Raw genomic sequence first — 23,010 nt, 5'->3', positions numbered from 1 at the left:
GAGCCCTGGGCTCCATCTCCAGCATAAAGCCAGGTGTGGTGGCACATCCCTGAAATCCTAGCACTCGGTGAAGAGAGATGGCAGCCAGCAGTTCCTCTTCCATAATGACATAGTGAGTTCAAGGTGAGCCTGGGCTATACAAGACCTGTCAGCATAAATAAATAAATGCCATTGCACTTATTTTTTTATTTTATTTATTATTGCATTTATTTTGAAGGGTTTCTTTATTAAAATACAAGAAAAACAAATGAATTTCTTCCAGTGGAAATCAGATTTTGAATGACCAGAGTCAGATTACTAATGTGTTTATGTGTCCCACACGATATTTCCAAATATGTGGGTTTAACGTTGCCAACATTTTCAGAAGGGAAAATTTCACTTCCAATCTAAATGTCCATCTTCTTTTCCAACACTGAACTCTGGTAACCTCCACTTCTCTCTTCCGAGCTGGTGTGGTGTGTGCTTGTGTGGTCACAGCAGTAGAAGAATCCGAGTCTTGTCCTTCCTGGTACTTTCTCTGCCTCCAATAATGGCACTCGCCTTAGTCAACTATGGGTGCTGAGCCAGACCCCACACTGACTCTTTTACTATCTGTGTGTGTGGTGGTTGGGGGGTGGAGGCCTGAATGTATGTCTATGAACCACATATGTTCAGGGCCCTCGGAGGCCAGAAGAGGGTGTCAGCTAGGGAGTTACAGATGGCTGTGAGCCACCGTGTAGGTGCTGGGAATCGAACCTGGATCCTCTGCAAGAGCAGCCAGTGCCCTTAACCACTAAGCCATGACTTAGGCCCTCCTTTACAATCTTAGCATATATGCTATCAATGCTGCAACTCAAAAATCACATACATCTACCAAAACCACATGATAAATCATTGAGATGAACTACTTAAAAAAAATAACTGGGCATGGTGGTGCATGCCTTTAATCCCAGCACTCAGGGAATCAGAAGCAGGCGGATCTCTGATTTTAAGGCCAGCCTGGTCTACAGAGCTAGTTCCCGGACAGCCAGGGCTACAGAGAAACCCTGTCTCAAAAAGCAAAGCAAACAAACAAAAAGTAAATTTTTTTTTCTTTCTTTCTTTCTTTTTTTTCTCTTTTGGTGTTTCAAGACAGGGTTTCTCTGTGTAGTTTTGGTGCCTGTCCTGGATCTTGCTCTGTAGCCCAGGCTGGCCTCGAACTCACAGAGATCCTCCTGGCTCTGCCTCCCGAGTGCTGGGATTAACGTCTCGAAAAACCAAAAAAAAAAACATGTGCCACCACAACCCAGCTTTAGTTATTTCTTATTAATGTTACGGCAATATCAAGTTGAGCATTTTACTAACTGTAATAATGTATAAACACTAGATTTGGATTATGTGAATGTATTTTCTTTTTTTTCAGAGCTGAGGACCGAACCCAGGGCCTTGTGCTTGCGGGCAAGCGCTCTACAACTGAGCTAAATCCCAAGCCCTGTATTTTCTTTTTCAAGAGGTGTTACTGCTAGTTTAAATCCAGACTATATAAAAGTGTTTGGAAATCTAGAAAAGCAACATTAAAAAGTCTACTCATACTAATCTTGTGCCCTCTTTGCTGACATTTATTTACCTCATCAGATCAGTCATTTAAAAAGCCTTAATGGCTTCCTTCCTGGAAAGGACAGCATAGCTGATTTGAGGATGCATCATCCTAAGTCCCGGGGCTTAGCTCTACCACGGATTTGAAGGCCTCCCGTCACATAAAGATAATATTTGCTTCATGGGAGTATTATATATAAAATGGCAGAGATCTTGATTCAGGAGGCAGCATTGAAATATTGAACATGCTAGCCTTTGAGCCTTGAATGTCTCCCCAACCATCAGTGCTAAAGGGTTAGTTGACATCTTGGTGCTATTGTGACATGGTAGAAACTCTAAGAGATGGAACCTACAGGGAGGTCTTATGTCACTGGGGAGCTGGGGACTTGCCCTTGAAGGGGACAGTGGGATCCAAGCTCCATCTCTCCTTCTGCATCCTGGACAGATCACAACTCGGTCCCACTATGCGATACCCATTATGCCTTGCCTCACCGCAGACCCCGTCAATCCATCATGGACAGAGACCTCCAGAACTGAGAACTACAGCTGCTGCTTCTTGTAGGTGTTTTGTTACAGCAGTGGAGAGTGACTACCTCAGGGTGCTATCCGAGTGCCCACTATGCCCATGAAACATGGAACAAAAAACGATGAGCTTACACAGAGACCCGCCCCTATCTCCCAGAAACACTTTATGGAGGCAAGAGAACCCAAAGGGCGGACTCTGCAGGAGACAAGGACATGAAAAAGAAACCGCATCCTGAGGCAGCTGAAGGCATGCCATGCTCCAGAAAGAGCTGACAGCTTCAACAGGGCCCTTCCTCTACAACACAGTGTCTTCTTCTATCAATAGAACCACTTAGCCGAGACCCGGGAGTGGTTCTGATGATACAAGATTCCCGGTCCCCAGCCATCACAAATCCATCCCTCTGACTCCTGAGAAGATCCAGGTACTGGTTTCCAAATTTAGAATATCCATATCTGCATTCTATCACAAAAACGAAAATCATTATCAACTCTTAAACTCAACGACAACAGCTCAGCTTCATACCTTGCTTTACGCTGGAGAGAACTACACTCCAACATCTCAAAGCAGGCACTATCTCCCTCACTGTATCCACAAGACTCCAACGTCCTTGCTACCCGGGCTTCTGTTATAAACAGCATTTCCCACAATAGGCATAAATTCTCCACCTCCCAGATGCAGTTTCACAAATGACTCTGTTACAGTTTGTCAATGGTGGAAACATTTCCTCCCCAAAAGTGTCTGTAATACTCCAAGTAGAGCTGGGCCTGATGTCTCTGCCCTCCAGAGGTCACACGTTTCTAAAAGCCTAGGTGAGAGGGACTGAGCACTGTGAGGGTTAGCCCAGGGAAGCGGGACGTCCACTGTGTCAACCCCAGGTCAAGCCACTTCTCTGTGGAGCTGAGTTTGCTGAGGAGTCTTGTCTAAAAATGACCCTCGGCCTTTCTGCTCTTTTTAAAGTTTCCATGCTTCAGCACTGCTGCCGTTCGATAAATACTGCATAGGAATAGTGTTCGGGTGCCTTAAATTATGCATCAGCCCAATATCCAATATAAGCCCAGGTAAGAGAGGCCTGGCGCACGGGACTGCCCCACTGGGGTTGAATCTGTAGACGAATTTGCTTTTGATAGACGATGATGGTAGTGTGGTGGTGATGGGGACGAGGGTGGTGGTGGTGATGATGATGATGATGATGATGATCACAGTGGTGGTAGTGAAATGGTGCAAATTCAAAGATGGTCACACACCTTTGCACTCACTACCTATCACTGTCACATCATAACCTTCACTATCTATATACTTTGTCTTGTTAAATCACAAAACCCTCTGAAGATTACTGTGCACTTCTGTCTGATGCCACTCACTGCCCCCTCTCTCCCTCTTCCACATCACTAGCTTGGCTCTTTAAAAGAGACTGGTCAGTATCTCCAACTTCCTCAACCCCTTTGAGGAGGGAGGGAGGTGAACAGACACTCGGGGAAACAGATGGGGGGGAGACTGGCCATACACTAGCGATTGCCCTAGGTAACAGGAGAAAAGGGTTTGCCACACCATTCTCAACTCTTGTAGATGTTTGACATTTTCACTTAACAAAAAAGTTCTGGCTGTCATGGAAGATCAAGCTTATAATCCTCACACTTTCTATAAAACAAAAATCAGAGAGATAGATCAGATTATAATCATCTTCAGACTACATTCCTAAAGTTGTATTATCAATCTGGGAGCCACTAGCCCCATGTGGCTGTTTCAGTGTGAGTTAATGAAAATGAAGCTAAATTACGGGTGAAGAGATGGCTCACGGTTAAGAGCCGTGTTGCTCTCGCTGAGGACACGGATTCCATTCCCAGCACCCACACGGTAGCTCACAATCGTCCGTAACTCCAGCTTCAGGGGTCCAATGCCTCGTCTAACCTCCACAGGGACCAAGTAAGCACAGGGTGCACCTATGTACATGCAGGCAAAACACTCACACATAAAACAAAAATGGGTAAATCTAATAAAAAACAATTTTAATATTAAGCTAAATTAAAGCTTTAGTTCTGCAGCTATCCTAGACCTATTTTAAGGGAATAGTCATCCATACATGGCTGGTGACTACCATCTTTGACAATGCAGTAGAAGAATACTTCCAGCATCACTAAAAATCCTGTCTGCCAGAGCTTTTCTGTAGTTGAGGCTGGTATCCCCACTACGGTAAGAGGGTTTAACCAACACTCAGGACGTGTCCTTGAGAACACAGCCGGTTACCGTGAGCACGTCTCAATCCTGATCCATCACAGAGCAGCTGTAGGCACTGGGTTGAGAATAGCACCTAATAAACCCACTGACAAAGCTGTTGTGAAGGTAAACATTTACCTACCGAGCTCTAACCACAGGAAAAAGATGTGGGGTTACACAACTTCAATTAGGAAATCACTGTGATGTGTACAATGAGTCTAGCGGCAAGGCCCACATGCAAGGTAACAGAAACATTCTCAGAGTGCATGCAAAGACAAAAGGAGAGCTGAAAACGGATCCAGTTCAAGTTGGGAAATGAAGGCATCACACATTCCAACTTCCCCCATCTATCTTCTTTACTTTAGAATATGACAGTAACTTCCTACTTGCTTTTCTTACCACCGTTTTTAAGGTTGTAGCTCAGGCAGGCCTCAAAGTTACTACATAGCTGAGGATAACCTTGAACTCCTCATGCTCCCGCCCTCCATGTCCCACGTGCCTGGAGCCTGTCACTACATCAGGCTCCTACTTGCATTGGTGTCTGTTTGATTTCATCATGTGTTGTATGCACATTGTGCATGGAACTGTGTTACAGGAGGACATTTCCATACCAGTATATACTGTACACTGAGCTACCTGCTTTTTAAAAATTATATATTTATTTATATGTGCATTGGTGTTTTGCCTGCATGTACGTCTGTATGAGGGTGTCAGATCCTTCGGAAGTTACAGACAGTTGTGAGCTGCCGTGTAGGTGCTGGAAATTGAAGCCAGGTCCTTTGGAAGAGCAGTTAGTGTCCTTAACCACTGAGCCATCTCTCCAACCCTGAGCTACTTGCCTTTTTAACACCTAATTTTCCTATGGTTAAGATTAAGAATTAAGGGATTGGAGAGACGGCTTAGCAGTTAATATCATGTACTACTTGTACAGAAGACCAGAGTTCAGTTCTCAGCACCTACATGGGATGGCTTACAACAGCCCCTAACTCCAGCTCCAGGGGATCTGAGGTCTTCTGGCCTCTTACAGAACCTGCACTCAACTGCACATTATCTACACATACACACACACAATTAGTAATTTTTAAAAATACTCTAAAAGGATGAAGAATTAAATAATGGGAAGCTGGCCAGGCTAACAGCTGGTGTGTACCACTTGGGGAAATCCAAGTATTTAAATGAATGAGTGCAAAAACCTAAGAAGGCCAATAGTTCAGACTGTGGCCCTCGCTTTCATCTAGACACAATGAAACAGCCTCCCCTCCCCAGACAGAGCACACGACAGAGAATCTCCAAGAAGGAACTGAAGAGATCTAGCCAGGCATGGGACTGGAAGCCTGCAGCTCCAGCTCTTGGAGGCAGTGGAACACATGAAGACAGGAGCAGAGTTTAAGACTAGCCTGGGCTACATGATGTTCTACCTCAGAGACAAAACAAAAACATAGAAACAAAATAAAAAGCACTAATGCTACCTTTACAGGATGAGGTTAGATTTTTCCATCTAGACTCCTAGTTCCCTCCATTCTAGGCTAATCTAAGAGAAGTCAATCAAATAGGATACTTCTCTAAATCTTGTATTGAAAAATACAACAATACAACAAAAGGAACCTAATAATTATTTGCATTAGGACATAATAACCTAAGTGCATCTCAACCCAGGACAAACAATTCATTTATCCTTTTTTAATAATTTATTTTTATTTTATGCACATTGGTGTTTTGCCTGCATGTAGGTCTGTGTGAGGGTGTTGGATCCTGGAGTTACAAACAGTTGTAGGGTGCTAGATCCCCTGGAACTAGAGTTACAGACAGTTGTAAGCTGCCATGTGGGTGGTTGCTGGGAATTGAACCCAGGTCCTCTGGAAGAGCAGTCAGTGCTCTTAACTGCTGAGCCATCTCTTCAGGCACTTCCAGTACAGACACACAGACATTGTTTGTGATTTTGTTTATTTTGCTTTTTAAAAAAATGTATTTTGTTGAGCATAGTGGTGCATGCCTTTCTTTAATCCCAGCACTAGAGAGGCAGATGCAGGTGAATCCCTGCATGTTCAAGGCCAACCTGGTTTACATAGTGAGTTCCTGAACAGCCAGGACTATGTAAAGAGATCCAGTCTCTCATATATATATATATATATATATATATAGATAGATAGATAGATAGATAGATAGATAGATAGATATAAGTTATATATGTGCGTCTGTGGGCGGGTACGTGCCCAGTGTGGGTGCTGGGAATGAACCTCTAGAAGAGCAGCAAGTGCTATTAACCACTAAGCCACCTCCCTAGCTTCCAGACTCTGCATAAACCCAATCTTGTTCCTCCATCTTTTTTGCAAGTATCCTACCTATATCAAACTCACGAGTTTTATTTTAGCAAAATTCTTACCCTTACTGAATCTTTCTAACACATCTAATTTAGAAGCAAGTCAATTCTCACACTTATATTTCATGGATTTACTGAACATGAAATTAAACCGTGCATACAGGATGACTTCTACAATTGGCATGAGCAGGTTTAAAAACAGACAACTGGTCCACTCGGCACACAACTGTAAGTACAGAGCCGCACACACCTGTTGCCCTCAGCTAAAAACTGCTGCTGGTGTGCTGGTCAAAACCAGCTGGCATATGCTAGGCTGCCAGAGCATTCGGTGGAGAGGACAGCCAGCAGAGTCTGAAAACATTCCCTTCTGATTCTGCTACACTCCTTGTCCCTGTATGTATGTGCCACGTCTATCCCCGCCTTAAACCCAGGAATAGTCACGCAAAAGGACAGCCTAAGAGACAGAAAGCGGGTGGCTAGCTTTCAAGCACTGTTCAAATTCCATAATAAAAGAAAGGAACTAAAATAAGCCCCATTTTTTCTTTCTGATTAGGGAGCCAAATTTCCACATTTATCCAAGAGAAGAGTAAGAGCTGAACACAAGTTACTACAACACAAGACCCTTCTGGTCGTGGAAGATGGGCATCCTTTTGAGTCTCAGCCTTTTCTTGTCAGACGCATTGTAAGCTTGCCACAACAGTCCAGAACACAGGGCTAGCATCACAGAAGGGTCTCAGCTACCACAGTGGTTGAGGAAGCCTGTCAGGATGATTAAGACACGAGGTAGGAATGGCAAGTCTGTATAACTTAGTCAGACCTGAAGCCAAAGACGGACCTTGGATCTGGTATGGTTGTAGTAGGAGAGTGGGAAGAAACAGGGTTTGGGCTTCTTTCTTCTTGCCTGGAGTCAGCCGGGGCACAGTGTCTGTTGACTTAAAGAACAGGAAACAGGGAAAGCCAGTGAAGAAGAACAGCTCTTCAGGAAGGAGAAGGATTTCCAGCATGGATGAGGAAGGGACTCATGAGCAGTCCCCTCTCCCCCACCCACTGTCTGAGGAGCTGCAGGCTGTTAATGGCTGCTGAAGGCCAGTCATTTGTCTTCAGGAGTGGAGCTGATAGAGAGCTGTGTGTGCATGCTTCAGCAAATAGTCTCACACCCATGCTCATGCAAGCAACCTTAATTAAACTCAGTGGGGTTTGTTTTTTTAAGGCTTGAAAGCAGTAAGGGGAATTGATTAAGAGAATTAGAGGGGTCCACAGGGAGTAGGAGGGGTGAGAGAAAGTAATGAGAGGGGGTGAATAAACATGATCAACATATTATATGGATTTATGAAATTATCAAACAATACACTTTATTTTTTAAAGAGAGAGATCCGACAGTATTTAGCGACGTTACCAACTCATCCAAATGCCTACATGAACCCCACTATAGAAAGACAAAAGGTCGTCATCATCCTCTTCTTTGATTGGGATAGAGAACCCAGCTGACTGTTCACTGTTCAGCCGTGAGTCATCTGTATTACTCACTGCAAGGCTCAGGGAACATGGTGGAAAGGGGGCTGGAAAGAAGATATAAGCCAGAAGGAGGGCAGGAGTGTGCGGACTGCTGTCTTCCAAGCATGGCATGGCCACTGCAAACACCCACAGCAGCTGTGATTACTGTCACAGACCTGCAGACAACGGGGACCCTCAGCACCCTGCCCTGTCGGGAGGAGGGGCTCAGGCATCACCTCTGAGGATTTCTTGCCGGCTGGTTGGTGGTAGTGGTGGTAGTGGTGGTAGTGGGGGTCTTCAATAATGTAGCCACAGGTAAGGTGCATAGGCTGCTGTAAGTAACTCTTTACTTAATAAAACCCACTGGGTCATCAAAAAAGAACTGGTCGGTCAATACAAAGCAGCCAGTCCTAAAACCATACCAACATACCACCAACAAAAACAGACCCAGCAGGTCGTATTTATTTATGTGTGCATACATAAACACATATATGTTACAATAATAATCAGGAAAGAGGAGGCTATCAATTTGTGGGGAGGCATTTGGAAGGAGATGGAGGAAGGAAAGGGAAAGGGATGCAATCATATTTTAATAATTAACAATGATATAAAAATTTAAGACTGTAAAAGAACTTTTGAAAGAGTAGAAAGAGATGTGAAGGCAGAACAGAGGAGGTGGAAAGAGAACCGGGGTCGACGGGAGCTGCAGGAGGATAAGAAGGGTCACGGGTGAATACGATCAAAATACATTACATACACCATGGAAATGTCACAATTCAGCACATTACTATGCACAGTTAACATATGCTGAAGAACACCTCCTTTAAAACCTGGTTTAGCTTCGGATCCTCAAGCACGCAGCTCAAAAACCAGTTTCAAGCTGCAGCTGCAGACAGCAAAGTAATTAGTCATTTCAATGGCGGAAACCTGAACTGCCTTAAAACCATAAGCTACCCAGGAATTTTAGTTTCACAATGAGGCAAATCTGACTACCAACAATTACCAAACTTCCTTAGAGGGTTCCAAGATGAATATGTGCTTCAACTCCGCAAGCAACATTCCCTGGGGGAGAGGTGACTAAGGCTGACTTGGGATGGTGTGGAACTAACAGATAGACACGCTACTCCAAGGTACTGCTGGGGCACATGCACGTCGGAGCGAACAAAGATGGGCGGAGGAGAGCTGTTAATTAACGCTGGGGAGAACGTGATGCACAGATGAATCGGCCTGCTGACGACCTTTCTAAGAATCTCTCCAGGATTTCAGACACAGCCTCTGGCCCAGTAAAGAGATCATTTGAGCAATTATCCTAAAAAGTCTTGGGCAAACAAACTAATCCAGAATCTTAATATTGCTCAATCTTGAGACCTGCCCCACAGCAAGGAATCCATGCCTGGTATTGTACACCTGGTTAAAAGCTCATGACCAGGGCAGTCATAGGCCCAAAAGGACTGGGGCAGGGGGACAGGGACGGGGACTACTACTGTTGTATTGCTCAATGGACAGTGTCATACTGCCTTCCAAATGTTTGTTTATACCCCGAGATTAGTGCTGCTCTCAACTTTAGTCAGAGAAGCTTTGGTTTGCAGCTAGCAATGGTTAATACAGAGGCTCAGAACTCTTCAAAGTGCTAGAATACATAATTGTTGAGAGCTCAGCCCTGAAAGGAGACATCTCTATCACTCACTCCAAATCCTGGGAAAGACTGCAGAAGACAGGAGAGAAAGGGTGGAAGATGAAATTCTGTCTTCTTAACATGGCATGGCTGTTGTACATGAGCTCACAAGCAATCCTGCTACACATCACAAAGATAAAACCCACAAGTCGGATCTTTCAAGTTGTGCCTTATTCAGCGAGCTAGCAATCAGAGTGGACTGGATTAGAATCCTAACGATCTGTCTGTTTTCCATCTCATCCTTACTCAGCAAATTATATAGAGAGGAAAATAAAGGTGCTCGATCATTCCACACTGGACTAATAAGAAATGTAATTTCCATAGGTAAATCCAGTTTTAAACGAATGTTATCCATTCTAAAGCAAGCGCATCTAACCTGAGAATATGAGAGTTCCATTCCAAAGATCTACACATGGAAATTATAGAGAACTCTCGGTATACACTCACGTCTTTCCAAAGGCTAGTTTTTACAAAGTTTGATGTCTGCCCTCCACGAAATGGTGGTAAAAACCTAGTCAATGGTCAATTTGCTTGAGCATTTTGTTTGTTTGTTTTTCAAGACAGGGTTTCTCCATGTAACAGTCCAGGCTGTCCTGGAACTAGCTCTGTAGATCAGGCTGGGCTCAAACTCACAGAGCCCTCCCTGCCTCTGCCTCCCAAGTGCTGGGATTAAAGGTGTGTGCCACCACTCAGCACTTGAGCATTGTTTGAACAACCTGGGTAGCCTGCTGCTATAAAACACTCAGATTCCTTTACTGTATGAGGTCAAAGAGCCTCCAAACAAGAAACAACGTGATATCATCCAGGTTTCCTTAAATGCAAGGACTTGAGACAAAGTCTTACATGATGCAGCTGTTTGCTGTGATGAGGTGGAACCAGAGTACAGACTGGAAAGTGACAGAGAGAAGGAGGAGAAGCTGGTGGACAGTGATTGGGAAGCCAATCACCCCTACAGACTGAGGCTCATTATGGAAACCTCAGAAAGTAGGTATCCTGTACCTCAGAACTGCCCAATTTACTGACCCAAGTGAAAGTCTCAAACCACCACCTTCCGTGATGATTCCCTTTGGGATGGTAGTTCTTTGCACATCCAGATATGCAGAGGTCAGAAAAGCTAAGCCTGGGTCATCAGCGCAGCTAGAGTCTACACCTACCGGAGGTTCACACAGCAACAGACAAAGGCAAGCTGGGTGGAGGTAGGCTCCACACACGGGTTCAATGCCAGTCTTAGACCACACACTTGGAGAATGAGTTTTCACTTCTTCAGCCAGTGTTTATTATAGGGAAGGCAGGTACAGAGACCCTTCCCTCAAGTCTGACATCCAGACTAAGACTACATGACCACGCCCAAGAGCTGATCAAACACACTGCCAATGTGAGGGGGGGTCTGTTTGCTTCTTACCATTCAGATCAATATTTGATAATCCCTTGTTATTTATTTACAGATTTATTTATTCATTTGTTTATGAGATTTTTTGGGGGGGGGGGGATGGTCTCATTCTGTAGCTCAGGCTAGTCTCTAACTCACAATAATTCCCCTGCCTCATTTTCCAGAGAGCTAGGATTATAGGTACACCACCATGCCCAACTATTCATAAGTATCTTTAAAAAAAAAAAAAAAAAGATAAAGAAATCTAGGAGTATGCACACAGACACCATGACAGACTCCAGAGAACTCCAAGTGGGATGCCGACATGTGGAAATTCAAAGACAGAAAGTGGCCAAAGCCATACACAATGGGGGTTTCCGAGGAAGCGGGAATGTGAGCAGGGTAGCAGTCTCAAGTTTACTGAACCTAGCCCTCACACAAAGCTGTTACCACCTCAGCATTCACTTCCTCCTCCCCGCCACCAACTGGTTTCACTGTAGACCACCAGGGCATCGCAGTAAGCATGGCTGAGTGAGCTAAATCATCTAATCTGTAACTGTTCAAGGAAAGGACTGTTACTATTCTACAAAGGAGATAAGTTACCTGCCTAAGGTCACAGAGCTTGGCAAACCCTGCTGGAGCATCCTGGTTTCAGAGCCTGCAGTCTACCCCCAAAACGCTCAGAGGCTGCCTCTCAGCAGAAGGAGAACAAGGAAAGGAAGTGAGACATCTGCATTTAGGGCAGGCTGGCTGGGAAAGGTCTGCTCTGCAAGCCTCCCAAGGGAAATGAGTCTGTTGAGCAGCTGGAAATCCTAATGGCCTCGCAGCCATTTCCCATAGAGTAAAGCCCCAAGCTGGGGCCACCAGCAAGCAGGACAGAAGGTCTTTAGGAAGGTCACCACACTGATTGGCGATGATGCCACTGGACGCACAGCATGGGTCACTTTGTGCCCTCAACTCACTGGGCTGTTCCTCTTTCTTTAGCATTCCTTACTGCTCTGCCATCAGCCCACCACAGCCAGCTGTGATCAGAAGAGGCCTGAGAGAGTGAGAGGATGATCACTAACAACCTTTTTTTTTTTTTTAAAGGACCTGGATTTCAATTCAAGACTCTTGAAGGAGAAATGAAACTTTGCTGAGTAAATCAATCTCTCTCTCTCTCTCTCTCTCTCTCTCTCTCTCTCTCTCTCTCTCACTCACTCAAACACACACACACACACACACACACACACACACACACACACACACACCCCTAATAATAACCCTTGGCTTCACTGAGGATTCAGAAGATTCAGTGTATAGGGCAATATGGTCAATTTGTCATTCAAAATACTAGCTACTTCTCCCTGGAGGATCAACCTCCCATCCATGGCTCGCAAGCTTGGCTAAGTAACTTACAGGGCTACTCTTTACCAGACTATTATCCATCCTCATCCTGATGAGTTTGGGATGATCATTCACTACAGCCAATGAAATTCAAGGGCAAGTGACCCATCAAAGTCAGCTCAGGATCCAGCATGTCTTTCTCCTCGGCCACCAGAAATGCAAGCCTGGGTTGGGTGCTGGAGTCAAAACAGACCAGCCCTCAAAGATGGAACTGGTAAGAACGAACCTTCAGTAAGAAATAACTCTTTGCTATGTAAGCCACCAAACCTTAGTCAACTTATTATCTCAACACAAAGCTTTAACCTAATGGAGACAGATGGTAGGCTTGTGTACATATTGGTCTAAAAGCACTATTTTGGGAGGTTGTGTAAGCTTTGGGAGGTGGGGCCTAGCTGGAGGGAGTGGCCTTGAGGGTTACAGCCTAGCTCCACTTCCCCCCCCCCCTCAGACTTCTCTGGTTCCTGATCCTCCATGATGTGAACGAGAAGCCATGGAGCTGGCCACTGCCATTCCTTCTACAACAGGATGGTCTATATGCCCTCAAACCGTGAGCAATAAAGAAATCCTTTCTCCCTTCAACTACTCCTTATCCACAGCAATAGAAAAAATAACCGTCATTGTCCCAAAGCTTTACCCACCAATGGGCTGCCTCAAACTAGATGTGTGATGGCTCACGCCTCACTTTCCTGTGTACATTGCTTCTCACCTGTATATCATACACACACTATATATATATTATATTACATATATATTTGGTTTTTTGAGACAGGGTTTCTCTGTGTAGTTTTGGTGCCTGTCCTGGAACTTGCTCTCTAGACCAGGCTGGCCTCGAACTCACAGAGATCCGCCTGGCTCTGCCTCCCGAGTGCTTGGGATTAAAGGCGTGTGCCACCACCACCAGGCCCTATATTGCATTGAGGACAGTGGCATAATTGTTTCAACAGAAATTTAAATAGAATAAACTTAAAAATCAAGATGCTACCAGACATGGAGACACATACTGTAATATGCCAGGACATGGAGGCAGAGGCAGGGGGTCATGCATTTTGAGACCACACTGTGCTACTTAGCAGTTACACACCTTGTTCAAGGCTAGTGAGACATACACAGAAAGACCCTGTCTCAAAAAACCAAACCAAGATTCTGAACAAGTTCCTCATGCAGAAAGATTTTTGATGGCTACTTTTTTCTAAGTTTCCAAATCAGGTCAGAATGAATTTAGTGGACACTCTTAATGAGATTCACCAATGAATATGGCATAAAAATACACACAAACGAGATGAAGGAAACCGGTCTCGAAACTTAAGGAAACTCTGGTTTTTAATACATATTCTCATTCTCCTACGATCCAGTGGGCTTTGGAATTCCTCTTTCTGATAATCTTAGTTGCAGCTAGAGTTCCCAGTCTTCAGGTTTCTCCTCCAAGGGCTCAGTGTGAAAGGTGTGTCCTCTCCTGATCCTTTCTCACTCCTCCTCTACAGAAATCAACCCTGAAGAATTAGGAGTCTGCGGATTTCCAGTGTCGTCCCTTCAACAATCCCAAGACTCAGAAACAGTTTAGGTTGGGAGCAAGACATGAAAGGATATAAAGTATTCAGAGACACCAACAGTGAAGACTTGTCTACATAAAAACGTCTGCGCCATCTGCACCTCTTGCCTCAACCATCAGTCAGTCCCCTCTCCATCGACCCTGAGTGCTCACAGCTGAGCCATACTACATTTCTTCCAAAGGCTCTCTCTCACTTCCAGAGCTTTTTCTCTCAGCTTATCCAGGCTGGTTATTATAACTTATCACAAGTTTACCAACACCTGTCCATGGCCACCTCGGACTTGATTTCCTCATTCAGCCCTGCTGTCAGGAGAGCCACGCCACTGGAGTTACAGGACAGGGGCCAGGCTCCAGCAGCCCTAACAGGCCAGGCTCAGCCCCGTGGGCCAATACCTCAATTAAAGGCACAAATCACAGTGAGACGTGCGGACTACCTGTGATGATTCACCTCAACAATCTCGGCGCTTGCGCACAAAAAGTGAGGGGGCAACACCTGATAAAATAAGTGTATCACAGAAAAGAATGACTGTTTTCAATTTCTAAGAAAATTATAAAGTCCTCCCCAAGTGATACGACTTATCAAGAGAAATAAGTTTCATATGAATTTCCTTTTGCCCAACAGAAAAATAACAAAGTTTTGTTTGTTTTGAACAGAAGTCCTACTCGTAGGGTCCAAAGTTACCTTCTTGGAGGATGGCTCCTTCCTGCTTTTTGAGCCTGCTCCACCACTCAACACATCACACCCCATCCCACAGGGGCCAGTTCCACAAGTGGACAGACAGCGTCTGCACTGATGACTTCCTGTGTCCCCTTGCTCTCATTCACTGGCACTAACACCAGAAACAAGCTAGCATTTGATTTCGGTCACACCAGGGAGCACACCCCGGCTTCTAACTCAGGCCAGGGCTGAAACAATGCAAACTGTACTTCTGGTCACCCAGCAAATCCTTTTCAGAGTCCTGCCTCTTGTCACCTTAGTCCGTTTATTGTTTTTATGTTCAACAGAAGCCGCATTGATGGCCTGCCAGCAGCACTGAGTGGGTCTGGGGAGGTATTGTTTAGTTGGAAGAAAGTTTTCTGTCTATCTAGATTTAAAAGAGGCAGGGAGGGTATTGGTTATATTATAAAGTGGGTCCCCTTGGGGAAAAGGATATAAAAGCTTTAGATTGCCTGAGTCTTAAATAATGGCTCCACTTTGCTGACCCCAACTGCGACAGGTGTAGCCAAGTCCACAAAAGACAAATCCCAACTGGGGGGAAAAAAATCCACATGCAAATGCAGCCTCTCCTCTCCCCAAACAAATCAAGATCCCATAAAGAAAAAAAGAAAAAACTGAAGCCCACTCCAAAGCGGCATCTTCAATGGGGGAAAATGCTTGGTGCTTTGCCCATCCATCAAAGCCGGCACTCCAAATCGTGACAACGTGGAGTCCCCCCATCATTCATCCCTTTTGTCCCGACACAGACACACGGTGGCCCATGCCCAACACTAAGCATCCAGTATAAAAGTGTCGAGATGGTCAGGCGGGGCCAGCCGGGCACACAGTTTGGTTTCTAATTAGCCGGTTAAGCAAGATGGGCTGTGCTTGGGGACGTAAACCTCCAGAAGCTGATGGAAAGCTGTCACCTGACAATGGTGGGCGTGTTCCCTGCTGACTTCCACTGTAGTATGGACACACTGCTAAAGGTCATGTAAAAGATCCTTTTAGGGGCTGGAGAGATGGCTCAGTGGTTAAGAGCACTGGCTGTTCTTCCAGATGGACCTGGGTTCAATTCCCAGCACCCACGTGGCAGCTCACAACTGTCTGTAACTCCATTTCCAGGGGATCTGACACCTTCATACCAATGCACATAAAAGTTAAATAAATTATTTTTTTTTAAAAAAAAGATTCTTTTAAAGAAATTAATTGGTTTTCAAACAGTTTTAAAAGAAGCATCACTGCACATAAATTGTCCACGGGATTCTTAATCGTGACGTTTTGATCCTCAATGTATGTAATTTGTATTACTGGCTAAAGAGTTAGGATTTTTTTAGAAAACACTCAGCAACAGAATCCATTCACTGTATAGAAGGCTCTTCCCCGAACTTTTTTCAGCTCCGTTAATCTCTCACCCCACATATCAATCTAGATTCCTCCATCCGCTGTCACATCTTCAAATCACAGAAATGTCAGCTTAGAACAAAAGAAAACAACAGCGCTCGGTTGTCACCACTTCCTCACACTCGACCCCTGCCTCTTGAAGAGATGTCGTATCTTTAAAACTGAAGTGATTCAGAAAAACTGCTCTCTGATTCCTGTCCTCAGCAACAGGCACATACTTCCTTTCTCCCCAGCTTACAATTCCACAGAAGTCTGTCACTTTAATACACGGGGATTTTGAACCTTTTAAAAAGGACTAACTGCTTCGGGGCAGAAGGGAGTTTACTGTCCACAGCTGCAGCCCTAACTCCAGGGACAGAGACTGGCATGAAGCAGGTACTCAGGAGTGGTATTTAATCGGCAAGCAAGCAACTTGGTTTTCCATTTCATTCAGTGGAATGGACGAAAGGGTAATTAGATCTCTTGAAGGATATCATATGCCATTTCCGCCGGAAAAGTTGAGAAGACTTTCAGTTAGGAGAAAAAGGAAGAAATACTTCTGCACTGGGGAAGTAACTAAATCATTTCACTCCTAAAGTTCTTTCTAGGTCCTAGACACTATAACATAGACACCATGGCCCAAGAAAGAGCACACGCCATCTACCTAAGGCCAGATTCCCAGGCAGCGTAATTACCGTGCATTGTTCAGAATAAACAGCTGCTTTGAGACGTGGATGCAAAAATACTAATCCATCCAAAACGGAGACACATTCACAGGAGAGAAGCACTCTTGCTAGACTAGGCGCACTCTGGAAACAGCCCGTGTGCTTCGGGTCTTCTCAGGACCACGGCCTGAGGCCAGTGAGGAACCGGTCAGGCTATGAACACAGATTAAAAATGGAATAAACAGTATCACATTAAACTTCAGCTTCTGCTTGGTCACCAACAACACATCTCTCTACCTAAGAAATGTGTGCATTTAGCCTTGAAATTTAAGCAGTTGTAACTGAATATATACATCTCATAATAGAGAAAACACAGCATTTGATGGACAGGGTAGGTAGCTCAGTAGTAGACTGTAAGCACATGGACCTGTATTTAATACTCAGAATGTAAAACCATCACAAAAACCCAGGCATTTATCATCCAAGCATTTCTGTTCATTAAAACTCATTTGTTATCCACGGCAAATGTCACACTCGAATGTCTAAAACTGAGAGCAACTTACTAAAAGTCATTCTTCTCTCTGGACAGGAACGGTGGTTTGTACAGACAGGAGAAAGATTTATGTTTTCCTCAACAACTCTTTTTCAATTTTTTTAAAATGAATTCTAAAGATCTAAGGCAACTCCATTCATGAGTAAGTCTACTTCGGAGTGGCTCTATCCCTTCCCACCCCTTTCTTTTGTCCAAACCCCAGGACAGATAAAGGGACTGGAGAAGTTGAAAATTTCAGGGTTATAGATGCGGCACAGAATTCTCAGGAGCTGGGCTTGGGGAATCTTCTGCACTCGCTGGAGCTGTTCTGAAGGCCTGAAGTTTCAGAGACCACCCACTTAAAAGATCCACGAGTAAACAGCCCAACCATCCTATGCAAATGTGATCACACATTCTCGGTGGTCTCCTAAAAGCCTTATTCAGCTTCCTAGTTCACTCCTGATCATGCTTACAACCGGGGCTGGGCTGGGGTGTCTTGTTTTTAAGTTTTAAGTAATTCGATCTTAATTCCAGTGACAACAGAGAATATGCAGAAGGAAGCACTCTTTTCTGTATACACATAACTTTAAAAATCTCCTCTATCATCTGAATGAGAGGTCTTACACAAGAACTCTGTAGGATTAAGCTCACATATGGCTGGCAGACCCTATGTTGGATATGATTACAGCCACACAACTAAATCTTAAACCCACATATTGTTCCTATTTAACTGACATATATGAACCTACTAATTTATTGGAAATGTGCAGCAAATTATTTCTTCCACCTCCCCCAACCCTCAAGAATGCACCCACAATAAGTGTTGCTGAAAAAGACACCCCTACACAGGATACTTGCATTCCCAGAGGCTTGCCAATGCATCTAAAACACGTATTGTTATTTTAGTTCTTTGAATCCGCGCCCTGAAAATAAGTGTGGGGAGGGCAAGATCTAACCTTGGTTTCTAAAGAAATCAGCACGGAGACTATGCAAATTCCCTCAGTAATGACAGCCTAGGACCAATTAACAAGAGCATAATTCAGACAAAATTCTTAAGACTATGTCATATAATTGAGTTCAGAAGGCCTAACAAACTCACTGAAGAAGACTGAGTGATGACCAGTGCACATTTTCTCACCATGGAAAAAGTCTTTCAAAGCACCTCAAAACAGCAGAAAAAGCAACCGAACCACCAAACTGAGGTAGGTTGATGCAAAGGGTGACCCCATGACTTCCTGCTGGGCTGAGAATCCTCAGGGGTGCAGAAGGTGTCTGGAGGGGCGTAGTGGGGGAGAGCCAAGAGTCTGAGTATCCGGAGTTTCCTAGCTTTCAGCATCTACCTAGGACTTTTCTCTATATCTGCAAAATGTCAGGCCACCACCTGCAGCTAGCTGCAAAGTTCGAAAGGGATGAAAAAGAAGATGGGGTACTAGCCAGGGATGGACTCCACCGGAGGCGCCCCAAAGGCAGAACAGGCAAAAGGGGGGGGGGTTGATCGTCGACAAAGAAAATGAGAAAGAGAAAAGAGGACTCCGCCTTTCCCACTGGGCTTGGCTCCTTTCAATAAAAAGGAAAGGCCGCCGCCACCGCCTCTTCCCTCCTTTTCACCCTAGGCTAGGGAGCAGACCCTGAACTACATCCTCAAAGTCCCACTGGGTCTGGCTGGCTCCCGAGTCGCAAACCCAGAGTCGTATACTCCAAGAGGCGCGGCCCGTGGCGTGGCCCGTGGCGTGTACCCCGGCCCAGAGTCGGGATAGGAGCATCCCCTCCGCCTTCGAGAGCTGGGGCACTCCTCCTCCAAGCACCCACCCTCCCTTCCTCTTCCTCGAGCCCCGCATTCAGTACCGCCGCCTCCGGCCTGCCAGCCGCAGAGTATTTCAGTACTTCCACCCACCCCGAAAGAGAGCCCTTTGAAAACTTTGTGTGTGTGTGTCTAGGGCTTTGTCCACATCCTGGGCAGGGCCGGGTCACCCGGGTGGGCGCCTGAGGGTGTCCGGAATTTCACAATACACCGGGGGTAAGCCACCACGGAAATCCCACCCCTTGGACCCGCTTTTACAGCCGTGTGACACAGCGCTTCGGCTCCCAATTCCCATGCCCCGATCGCCCCCGGGGCGCGGGAGAACCGCGAGGAAACCCTCCGCAGCCGGCGCCTTCCTCCACGATCACCAGCCGAGCGGTGTGCGCGGGGAGAGGAAGGTAGCTGGGGAAAGCAGCGGCTCAAGCTACCCCTTTAAAGGGCGCCTCGCAGAGGGGTCCTTTTTTTCTCCCGCATCCCCGAAATAGGGGCGCGCCAAGGAGATCCACTGTTGCATCAGGTAGGCTCTGAGCCTGCCGGCTCCCCAAGCTCCCCTCCGCCCCAGACGCGCGCCCAAATGCATGCACACACCCACAGCCCCGGCAGCCACCACCCAGAGCCCCCTCATGGTCCCCGCAAGTCTCCACCCGCACGCGCCCCGAAGCGGAGCCCACCCGGCGCCCAGGGATCAGCGCGCTGGGGAAGCGAGGCCCCGGCACTCACACTCGGTCTCCCCACAGCCACGGCCATCGCGACTGCGGCTCCGGTTGCGCCCGACTGCTCTCCGCCGACACAGGCTGCTGCTGCTGCTGCTGCTGCTGCTGCTGGCGCCCCGGTTCCCGCTGGCCTCCCCCGCGCCTCCCTCGCGGCTGCGCCCTGCTCGCGCCCGGCTCCCGCGCGCCTCCAGCCGCATCTGCTCGCCTGCGCCGCCCCGCCCGCTTTATTCCAGCAACATGGCCTCCCGCCTGGACGCGACCATTGGTTGCCCCGGGACGGGGGTGCAGGGAGCGCCCCGGCCCCGGCCAAACGACTGAACGCAGTGCGCAGACCATCAGCCTGGTCAGCTGGTAGAATGAGGCTCTCTAGAATCAGCCACCTTCCCTCCTGTGACTTTCTTCCGTGCCACTAGGGTGTCCCGAGCCTGGGCGCTGCCTGCCTCCCCCCCGCTGCAACACATGCTGGAGTCCGCGTAAAAGCCTAGGCGCGGAGGTCCCAACCCCGGGCTGCCACGCGCAGCGCGGAGCCGGCACTTGGAGCTGCTATGGGGTGGGGCAGGCAGGGTAGGGCACTACTGGGCGCAGGGGCTGCATCTCGAGGAAAGTTGCCCTGGTGGCACGCCCTACCCGGAGGAACCCGCTTAGAAGGTGTGGTGGGACAGAGCTGCCCCACAAGGAAAGAATTGCTGGTCTGCTGGGCTTCCCATCAGAAAGGAGACTAAGCTAGCTGCTGGAAGCCGTCGCCGTGGCGTGCCGCCGGGCTGGGGACCGCTTTTGGAGAGGAAGAGGCTGTAGTAGTTGGTGCCGTGGACGACTCAACCCCCGACTGCTGGACACAGGAGAAAAACTCCGGTGCCCGCTGGAGAATTTAGGTCGTTGTGGACTTGCTCCAGAGCGTTTTCCACGGTATCACTGGAGAGGTCACTGGTGCGCAGAGGTCAGCCGACGTCATTAGATCCCCGGAGACAGACCAGATGACCCAGGGGCCGGAGGCGAGCATGCTCAACCCTGGCTGCGGGGTGTAGGGCTAAGGCGAAGACGAAGGCGCGAAGCGGGTGACAAGTGGGTGCGACTCAACAGCGTGTGGGACTGGGTAGCTCCTCCACCATCGGGAAGGATTCTTCCAACAGATGTTGGAGCATTGGTGTCTGGGTGGCAGGCGAAATGGTGGGGTCCTTGTGCATGCATCTGACATAGGCTACACTGAGGGATGTCACGCGCTGTAGATTCCCACCGGGACCTAGGACCACAAGAGGATAGCTACCTGAGTGAGTTGAGGACACCAGGTGGGTTGAAGCACGGGGAGATACTGAAGGGCTGTATTCAGCCTACGTGAACGCGCCCTCCGGGGAACCAGGTCTATTAACAAACTGCCTGTTTGAACTGGGGCACCTCAGAGTCTGACCTGAGACTTCAAACATCTAAGTTTCTAGGGTCCTTAAGTGTACCTCTCCTGTCGCACCCACGGTGGGCCACAGGCTTCAGACGCCCTGCCCAGCCTTTGGCTGAGGATGAGTGGCCCTGCATCACTGATCGGATGCTGGGCTGCTCTGGTAGGTGAGTGAGGAGCCTGAAGCCTCCGGGGCGAATCCCATCCTTGGCGGGTTGTGGCGGAGGAAGAGTGAGGGGCTCGGACATAAGGCCTGCACTAACTTCTGTTTTGATCACTTGCTATTCTATAGACAGCAAATCTTTTGAGAATGGGGACCTCATTTATGCCAAACACACACACCCTATCAGGGTTGTAAGATGTCACGTGGGCGGGTGCTGTGCAAGAGCGCTCAAAAACAAGAATTCCTTTCCTCTGTGACCCTAATCCAATGCCTTCTTGCTCTTTGATTGAGAGAGGGTAGCAGGGCGGGTGGATGAAAGGATGATGTATAATTTCTTGTCCAAACTGAAAACTTTTAAGATTAAAAGGGAGGCTAGTGCTGTATATAACTTCAGATGACAACAGGCAGGAACTGTGACTTACTGGGCACCCCAGCCATTGTTGCAGATGAACTAGGCAGGTGAGAGGTTGTCATAGTACACATGAACTCAAGGTAAGAGTGTGCCTTTGTCTTCTGGCTTCTAGCCCACAATGTACCATCCTCTGAGCCAAACAACTGCCATCTTGGGGCCTTCGGCTGTACCTGTTTGCAAAAGATGGTCCCAGCTGTGCTTGTTGACTGTTTACATCCCCTCACAGAGGGGCAGTGAGGCTCAGGAGCCTCACTGAGTATCCAGCCAGTCACTGCCACGTTTTCTATGTACCTCTGCCTTAACTGCACTTGGCCTTCAGGAAGGGCTAGAGTATGTAGGCTGGAAAGATTAAGAGAGAGGGGATCTGTCTATTGGAAGGCCTTCATCCCTGCTGGGTGATGTCTGTCTTTAGTGTGGCCTCTAGGAAGGGAGAACCTACCCTCCAGTAAGTAACCCGTTACCTGTGGTCTAGGGAAGCCCAATAAATTCATTGGTTCCCAGAGTGAACTTTGGTAGAAGAGTGTCTCACTTTGCTTCTGGACCTTAGGAGGAAGGGGAGATGTTGCTAGTGTCTCCCCCTGGGAAGGAACTTAACATTGCAATAAAGTTGAATGATCAATAAATATTTACATAGTCTATAACTGTTGAGTCACATTTGGACGGAGATGGAACCAGGGCTAAGGCTATGAACAATCATTATTGCCATGAGCAGAATTCAGTACTTGATTCTGAGGGCAGTGAAGAGCCCAAGGGGCTAGTAAGCATAGAAGGGACTTCCAATTTTCATTTTAGAAAAGATATGTAATGAATGTTTGACATTGTGACTGGTGTAGGATCGATTCCCCTTTTTAGTGGGACCCCTGATTATTTGGAGAGATTTTCAAGTGAATGTTACACCTTGGTAGAAAGTCAAAGTCTCTTATAGAACATTCCTGAAGATAAAGCACCCATCAGACCCTTCATTTCATCCCCCTTAGAGCCCTTAAGTGATCACCTGATCAAAGCGTGGTGAGTAGACACTGTTAAATTTGAATCCGGAGTTAAGTGACATAAGACAACTTATGCATTCTATCATTTATTCTTATTTTTTAAGTAAGTTATTTAGATTGTTTTTGTAGCTTTCCATTTTCTCTTTTAAAAATCTAATGTAAGAGCACTTTGACCACC

The 23,010-nt window shown here is 46.7% G+C and overlaps 1 protein-coding gene across 5 annotated transcripts in view; it reads right to left on the bottom strand.

The window, feature by feature from the left end:
- Positions 1-20,025, bottom strand: part of Septin11 (septin 11) — an 89,120-nt gene extending 69,095 nt beyond the window's left edge. For all 5 annotated transcript variants that reach the window (XR_009381629.1, XR_009381630.1, XM_059274689.1 and 2 more), the window contains exon 1: positions 19,886-20,025. Coding sequence is in view for 3 of the 5 variants with exons in the window: in XM_059274689.1 (XP_059130672.1) it covers positions 19,886-19,912 (27 nt within the window). In the remaining 2 variants the exon portion in view is untranslated. The remainder of the gene's footprint in view (positions 1-19,885) is intronic.
- Between the last annotated feature and the right edge of the window lie 2,985 nt (positions 20,026-23,010).

Source organism: Peromyscus eremicus, chromosome 10 (assembly GCF_949786415.1).
Source record: "Peromyscus eremicus chromosome 10, PerEre_H2_v1, whole genome shotgun sequence".
Lineage (NCBI taxonomy): Eukaryota > Metazoa > Chordata > Mammalia > Rodentia > Cricetidae > Peromyscus > Peromyscus eremicus.
Note: the sequence above shows the minus strand (reverse complement) of the source record. Positions and strands in the feature narration are given on the sequence as shown.